Genomic DNA, 8,375 nt, shown 5'->3' with positions numbered 1-8,375 from the left:
ACATTACCTTGGCTGCAGAACACTGCTTGAGACCAACAAACAACAAAACCGTTTTCTTACTGAGCCATCAATGTGTTTCCATAAGGGATTTTGCCCCAAAATCCAGGTATTTTAAGCCAAAACATGATCTTTTCCTAATCACAACTAAGTATTTTTTGTGCCTAAACCTATGCACATGTTAACCATGCTGTTATTGAAATGTGAAGTTTCATGACATCCACAATATAACGTGAAAATGTAACACACCTGTGGTTCACAGAAATATAAGATAGCAACTTTTTTTTCTTGTGAGTGGGTTAAGAAGGCACACATTAGCAAAGATTATTTCATAAAGTTCAGAGGAGACATATATTTATTTATTTTATTTCTGACTGAATCTCCACTGTTAACTAATAACTAAACATGTTAGTCATTCAAAAGTAAGCCCAGGATTCACAGGTATCAACGTTCTTTTCTCTAAACAAATTTTATTCCAGATAGAAATACAAAAAAACGTTTACGCCTGAAAACAACTCTTGACTGGCATGTGGTTTAAGAAATAATAATTATGTTTGTCTTAATGAGCTCAACAGACAGATTTGCATACAAGAGCTAAAGACAGAAAAACAAAATAATGCCAGTGGCACATCAGTGGCAGCACAGTTAGATGGCACTGCTGAATAGAAGGCTGGAGGGTGTTTATACATATAACAGTTCAATATTAAAGTATTTGATTTTTAAATGAGACAGCCTAAAATACAGTGTGATGAAAGTATGCACATGTAGTGTACAAACAGATCATTTTTACGCATTAAATTAAATCGCTGACGCAAATATGGACACATATTTTGTTACTGAAAAGTGTGATTAGATTTCAGTCTGTAGTTGTAGTTTGACACTGACATTAAAGATCCTGCAGTTCTTCATGATAAGCGCACAAATATCAGCAACATGGCACTTTTATTCAACTATAACATGATCCTAAAGTTGGGTTGTCTCTTTTTATAACAGTGTTATTAGTTTGACTACTTGCATATAGTATGTTTACAGCCTAAAAGTCAAATAAACACCTAGAATTATTTTCTTAGTGTTGACTACAAAATAAGATTTTTAACACAATTAAGGGCAAATATTGTGACTGGAAAACCAGACACGAGAGTGTCCTCATTCTCGACATGGACAGTTTACCTCATTCAAAACCAAACTTACCTTTCAGTGTACTAATATTTATTGTTATTGCATTATCAAACCGAAGGCACTGAAGGTCTATCTAGAGGTAAACATGATGAGCAACTGAATCACTCATGAGTTAACAGAAAAAATAGTCTTTTACTTTTAAGTTAAAATAAATGTTAAGAAAATAAATGGAGAATAGTGCCATCTGCAACCTGGAGCAGAATGTATAATTCATACATATATTTTTGTAAACATGATGGCAAAACCTCTAAGTACCATTGTCACTGGCAGCTCTGTGGAGTCATGACTAAGATCAAAGGCTAAAGAACAGATATGTCTCTGATAATCAAGCATTATTAAAACTTTTTGATTTTCACGTTTTCCAGATTCTGCCTGGCTAACTTTCACTCACAAAACAGGACAAATTGTGGATTTTAAGTGGATACTTGACAAGATGTGTAGGAAGATCCTGAACAGCTGATGGATGGATGTTTGGAGGGAAGAAGAAGAAGAAGAGGTGGTGTGCAGTTTAAGATGGTGTGATCCTGGATACCTGGACTCCTGGTGGTTCTGCAGGATGTCAGCAGGCAGGGATGGATTCAGAGCACGACCAGGTGTGTGTATATATATATATGTATGTGTGTCTGTGTGTGTGTGTGTGTGTGTGTGTGTGTTGGGGCGGTTGGGATCACCATGTTTCCCTTCTGCTCCGTCTCTTTCACTCGTCTGATTTCATCTTCATCTGTGCCTGCATCTGAGCGATCATCTGCTGCATGCGCCTCAGCTACAGGAGAGAAGAGAAAAAATAGTTTTAACCATTTTTTGCATAAATAAGTTTCAGTTTTGCTCTTCACTTGCCTAATCTCAAAAAACATTTCAAAAAATTACAGTCTAAAGGTTTCCCTTCTTTATTTCTCAACATAGTCCATCCATCCATTTTCATCTGCTTCTCCAGGGCTGGGTCATGGGGGCAACAGGCTGAGCAAGATGCTCCAGAGGTCCCTCTACCCAGCAATGCTTTCCGGCTCCTCCTGGGGGACCCTAAAGCATTCCCAGGCCGGATGAGATATAAAATCCCCTAAGGTGTGTTCTGGTTCCTACCAGTTGGACATGCTCAGAAAACCTCTAATGGGACGCGCCCAAGAAGTATCCTGATCAGATGCCTGAACCACCACAACTGGCCCCTTTCAACACTAAGGAGGCAGCATCTCTACTCTGAGCTCCCTCTGGATGTTGATCTCTTCACCATATCTCTAAGGCTGAGCTCAGACACTCTTTGGCGGAAGCGCATTTCGGCCGCTTTCATCCATTATGTCATTCTCTCAGTTACAACCCAAAGCTCATGACCATAGGTGAGGGTCAGAACGTAGATGCATCGGTAAACCGAGAGCTTTGCCTTCATATCATCTCCTCCCTCATTACAACAGTCCACAACGTCTGCATCAAACTGCTGCACCAAACTGCCTGCCATCTCATCATTTTAGTCTCGCTTCTGACAGGACCCTGAGGCACTTGAGCTCCTTCACTTGGGGCAGTGACTCTCCCAGCCAAGAGGAGGCCATCCACCATATTTCTTGTGTTTGCTAAAATCAGTGAGTGATTAGAAATTTACTTGGAATACAATTTCAAGCAACACAATTCAGTCACAATGCAGTAAACATCCAGAAGTGAAAAGATCTTTCCAGGGAAAAATCATCTGTTGGGAAGTGAAATGTTTCATGTTTCTGGCATTAAAAACAGAAACTGTCCTTAGTAACAAGCTGATCCACTGAGAATTTGAGTATTTAAGACTAGAGTTACATAAAAAAAGGAAGAATATCTGCTGATTAAACTTTGGTTTGACTGTATAACCAGCATGACATGATCTTTTAGAACCTAATGTGTAAAGACCTAAAGTAAAACCGAAAGCTTAAAACAGCAAAAGTGTCTGTCTTTTTGTAACAGTAACTCTGCTCTTATGACCTCCTATGCAATATTACTGCCCTGTGAAAACAACTTCTCCAAAATGTCAACAACAAAAACAGCCTTGTTTACAGCTTTGTGAGGGTGCTTTTTTAACATACTCTAATGGGGTTTTGAAATGCTTTATTCAGCATAGTAAATAGCAGACTTTCACAATCCATAAAGGAACATTTTAAATTTATGTTTAACAGAAAATAAGTACAATGTATAGAGAGAAAAACAGCCAATCAGGAAACAACTAATTGCTGTTAGACAATCTGAAGAACTGACAGATTTCCTAGTTTGATCTTGACGTCTTCCCTGAAGCTAAAATACTTTACATCAACAGTAAGTGTGAATATGAATTTGCATGTCATGGCTTAACCAATCAGATGATTGTGTTCTTTAGGGTTCAGCTCGCTTGACAGTTATATAAGATGTCATACAACCACGTCTTGAGGCAAACCACAATAACTGAACAAACTTAGAAAGAAATGTGAAACTTCAGAAGAGAACACATAATGACCAATTGGTCCAAAAACAACGAGGCAGGAAACACTTAGCACCTAAAGACATGACCACAATGAAAAACGGTCTTTCACAAGTAGTTTTAAAGTGGTATAACTTAAGACAAGACAACCTGTTACATTAATGTAAATAAACTAAACAGAATCTGCAAATGGTCCTTCAAATGAAGGCCACATCAACATGTTTTAATGCATAATAATAAAATCTATATTTACATTAGCACAGCAACTGTACCAGCAAATGAATAATGTGTTTAAAAATTAATGAAGCAAAAAAGAAAAATCAATGTCAATCAATAAATTAATAATGGCTGAAATTTACACAAATGTAATTGAGAAGATAACAATCTGCACATTGAGAGCTGATTGATCTGTTTAGATAAAAATCAAAATGTATAGTTTGAAGCTTACATTTTAACCCATCATGGGTAACATTGTGCAAGAAACAAAAAGAGACACACCTGTAGCTTTCGCTAATGTCTATCGCCATCTTGTGACTGAGAATTGAACTGAAAGTATTTCATCATAACAGATGTTTTGTTATCAAAGCTACAGCATACAGAGTATCATGAATTTAATCTGTATCCATCTGTCTGTGTCTATCTTTATGTGTCTATATGCATATAAGAGTCAAAAACTGACAGCCATCATCAAAGTTAAAGACAGACTGAAAAACATGAAATGTGAGGGTATATCTCTGTTGACTTACCTCGAAAACCAATAACTTAGATTGATTATTACTGGACATTTTACATATTTATTCATATCAAATGTTGTTATTGAAGTTTAATATGAATAGTAAAATAATGTGAATTGGGAATTAATCAAAGATAATACTTTATTTTAAGGCGCCTTAAATTTCTTTATAGTTTTCTAGAATATCGGCTGAAAAAAACTCTTACTTGGCACAAATTATGAGGAAAATATGAAGTTAACTGAGATTTTAGGAAAATGCCAGGACATTAAGCGGTTGTTCATTGTATTAAAACCTACATGAATGTTAACTTTTTCATTGGAAACTTTATTCTTGTATGTTTGCCTGTAATTGTCAACACATAAAGACAATTTTGGCAGCTGAGCTGCTATGCAAAGACACTAATTGAAATCAGATAATGAAGTTTATTAATTGCAAGTGTCTCCATTTTCCCTGTAATAAGCACAGAAATAACATTGCATTTTAAATTGCAATCTAAAATATACCTTTGGAAATTAGCTTGTCCTTTCCTTCATAATGTTTAATATAAATGTCCCTACTTATCTGTCAATAGATTTCTTTTCTGTTGTTGTTGTTCTTTGTTATTTCACTGTTATCTTTGCTATGTACTGACAGTCTTATCTTAGATTGTAAAGTCACTTTAGTTGACTTTAAAGGTGCTTATAATTAGATGTATTTTTATTATTGTGGTCCTGTCCAGAGACCTTTTTAAGAAAATAAATTCTTGGAAAAAACAATTCTAGGAAATTCTTCCTAGAAATTATTAGGAAACTAGGGATCTGAAAAAAAAAAGCGTAACCTTTTCATGCATAGCATATCTGCAAGTACAGCAGAGTACAGCATCAGTTAACGTAATCCTTCCTCCCACCCAAAACCCTGACAACCTGTAAACAAATGAAGCCCATGTCTCTGCAGCTTTGTGTTTTGGGCTCCTCGCGTAACTGAGGTCATTCCCACCATAAAACTGGGCCAGGACATCCAGGCAGGAAGTGATGGCATATCCTGCCTGGGCACATTGTTTACAAACAAAAAACAGCTCTGATTGGACCCCGCCCGCTCACTATGGTACGCTGCAGCAGTAACACAAACCAAAGGCCAATATTGCCTGGTGATGTGCAGGCTCCATCGCCCAAAATTTAAACAATATGTATTGAAGATAATGGGGTGAAAATAAATAATATTTAGTCACACTGAAAAAACTGACAGTAAATACATTATGTACGACAGAGATGACAAAGCAGTTTTTCCTTCACAGTTTGGGTGAGTCTGAATTTACATGTCACCGCATGCAGCACTAAGGTTACTGTTTGAGTGATCAGATCCTTGTGTGTTTGAAAGGATAACTCTGTCTTTAAAAAGTAGGGAATGTGTATGAGGAAGTTGGTTTCTGCATTTACCTGCTTTTATCTCTGCTTTAAATAAAACTCTAAACTGATTTGAAATAAAAAATTAAAAATGAGTCCATATTAATACATCACTCACAATCCCACATTTACACTGAAAGACCGATACAGGGATTTAAAACCTCTTACAGGTGGTTTTGGCATGTTTAAGCTACTTTATGTATTGTATATGTATTATGTAATATAAACACTGGAAATTTGTTAAAAAATACTTTTTTTGCACACAACAATGGAGGAACTATAGATTTTACCCTTATAGAAGAGTTGAATTAGGAAGGCAACATTTCACAACCAGTAAGATGAGAAATGATTGCAGCAACCAAATTTCTTTAACATACACTGAGCAAGCAAGACATATTTTGACAAACCAAGACACACAAGGTGAGATGATAATGTGTGTGTGTGTGTGTCTCCTTACCTCAGCCTCTTTCTGTAGCAGGATCTGGTCCTTATCCACCACATCCTCGTCCACAGCTCTGCAGGGAAACAGAACACACTGGTTTAAAAATCTATTTAAATTTGTCTATTTCAATTAATCTATTTTAGTTTTTATTTTAATTTATGCTTTTGTTCTGTCTCAATCATGTTTAATTCTATTATTAGTACCATCATTTCTGTTATTGGAATGGATTGTCGTTATTTTTGTTTTGTAATTGTTTCTCTTTTCTTTAATTAATGAACTAATTAAATTTTGTCTGGCCTTAGTTCAGCTTTATCATTTGGCTCCTCTTGCTTCTGCTTTGCCTTGTTTGTCAAAGCACTTTGTAAACTCTGTTTTTAAATGTGCTACATGAATAATGCTATTATTGCTTGAAATAGAACTGCTGATCTGTTGTTTAAGGGATATAACTCGATGTCTCACCTGCCCGCTCTCTTCAGCCTCTCTGAGCGGAAGTTCTCATAATGCAGATCCTGAGTTACCTCCTGGAGGTCTTGCATGTGAGTCCTGCAACAAACACACATGCAGTCCTTACTTCACACACTGGGAGGCAGTAGAGCTTCGCTGTAAACTCTCTTCTTTTACAACCAGCTTAATGAGGAAGACACTCTGTCAAGACTTCCCTTCTGAAAATCCTGTTACTGAGGCAGTTTTATTGCCAGGGAGACTCACACAAGCATGGTGCGTAGTTTGAGGAAGTCATTGTGCTCAGGGTTCTCCACTTCAACAACTCCCCAGGGGTAGAGTCGACCACGGATCTTCTTCCCCTTCACCTCAATCAGTTGGTTGGAGCCAATCACAGCAAAGGGGATGCTCGCCTGAGAAAGGAAGATAACGGTTAGACGATCCCTAGAGAGACACAAAGTTAGGGATATGGAAAATAAATGTATCGGAGAGGAGGGGATGAGTTAAAGGAAAGCGAGGATGAATAGGAAGAGAATGGAATTAATCACTAAACCAGTTGAGGGAAGTGTCTGACGTGGTTCTGTATTGGTTGACGTCAGCTGTGTGTCTCACTCTCACCTTCAGGACTCTGGTCTGTTCCTTGAACTCCTCGTCCTCGTCAGAGTCAGCGTCAGGTAGCTGATAAATTCTGATCCCGTGCTCAGCAATTTCATCCAGGATCTGGACACAAGAGAAGCACAGGTTTAGTCCGCAGGGTCTTGACATCATCTTGACCTCCCAACATTTCCCACTGCACAAAGAAAATGTGCTATTTATTACTGTAGATTTTCTTATTGTGAGTTGCTGAGTGTTGCTGAGACAGTGGCCGTAGAGATGTCTCACCAACATAATGGAACTAGGTGGCACTTGGCTTGCAGTGACATTTGAAAAACCTAAACAGCAATGTCTCTTTCCAGAAATCATACATTGGATAATCTGCAGACCTTGTGGTGCTTAGTTTCATGTAGGAACTATTTTCTTTCTACTGAATTACAGCCACCAAAAATAGGAGCAGGAGGAAGGAAGCATGCATCTACTCACAGATGAGAGTCTTGTGCTTGTGACATTATAGGATGTAAACATTAATGGCGTCTTCCTCGGCTGAGCTGTAATGTTAGCTAGTTCAGTGGTGCTAGGTGAGCTAGCAGTAGATGCACGCTTCCTCCTGCACAGTGATATGGTTAGTGTAGTTCTGCAGAAGGAACAGGCCCTATATGAAACTGCCACACAACAAGGTCTGTTGATAATTTTGAGTATCTGTTTCATGTTTTCTGGAAAAAGACATTGCTGTTGAGTTTTTTGAAGTGCATGTTTTGGCACTTTGAGCACAACAAGCCAAGTACCCAGATTTTCATTATACTGGAGAGAAAGGCAGACATTCTACAGCTGATATCTCCAACACTCAGCAACTGACAAAGAGCACTACAGGTAAAAGGAAAAATATGTATTTTTTAATCTGGGGTAAATTGTCCATTTAAATAAATCTCTGACAATATAACCTGAATTTAAAGTCAGTGAAAACTACAGCCAGTTCCAGCATGACAGAGACGTCCGTAACTTATATAAAATGTGTGTATTAACTGTAAACTGTGAGTAATATGGACAAAATAACAGCTGTTGCTCTGAATCACAGAAACAGAAAATGAGAGAGCTCTATAGACTAATAGGAGGGTGTGAGTGAGTGCCGGTTGTTGCAGCAACACATTTAATTAAAGCCCCCCATGGAGAAAAAGAGGGGTGAGACAGAAAGG

At 37.7% G+C, this 8,375-nt stretch overlaps 1 protein-coding gene across 2 annotated transcripts in view; it reads right to left on the bottom strand.

The window, feature by feature from the left end:
- Nucleotides 1-447: 447 nt before the first annotated feature.
- zgc:63587 (uncharacterized protein LOC393431 homolog) overlaps nucleotides 448-8,375 on the bottom strand; it is a 32,503-nt gene continuing 24,575 nt past the window's right edge. The window contains exons 8-13 of one of the 2 annotated variants that reach the window (XM_042487511.1): nucleotides 7,204-7,305; nucleotides 6,853-6,998; nucleotides 6,604-6,687; nucleotides 6,160-6,217; nucleotides 1,848-1,939; nucleotides 448-1,725 (exon numbers count right to left, since the gene is read on the bottom strand). In XM_042487511.1, coding sequence (XP_042343445.1) covers nucleotides 1,874-1,939; nucleotides 6,160-6,217; nucleotides 6,604-6,687; nucleotides 6,853-6,998; nucleotides 7,204-7,305 — 456 coding nt within the window. In that variant the 3' untranslated portion in view covers nucleotides 448-1,725; nucleotides 1,848-1,873. Of the gene's footprint in view, nucleotides 1,940-6,159; nucleotides 6,218-6,603; nucleotides 6,688-6,852; nucleotides 6,999-7,203; nucleotides 7,306-8,375 lie in introns of both variants that reach the window. The other variant, XM_042487510.1, reaches the window with a different exon arrangement.

This window comes from Plectropomus leopardus, chromosome 6 (assembly GCF_008729295.1).
Source record: "Plectropomus leopardus isolate mb chromosome 6, YSFRI_Pleo_2.0, whole genome shotgun sequence".
Classification (NCBI taxonomy): Eukaryota; Metazoa; Chordata; class Actinopteri; order Perciformes; family Serranidae; genus Plectropomus; species Plectropomus leopardus.
Note: the sequence above shows the minus strand (reverse complement) of the source record. Positions and strands in the feature narration are given on the sequence as shown.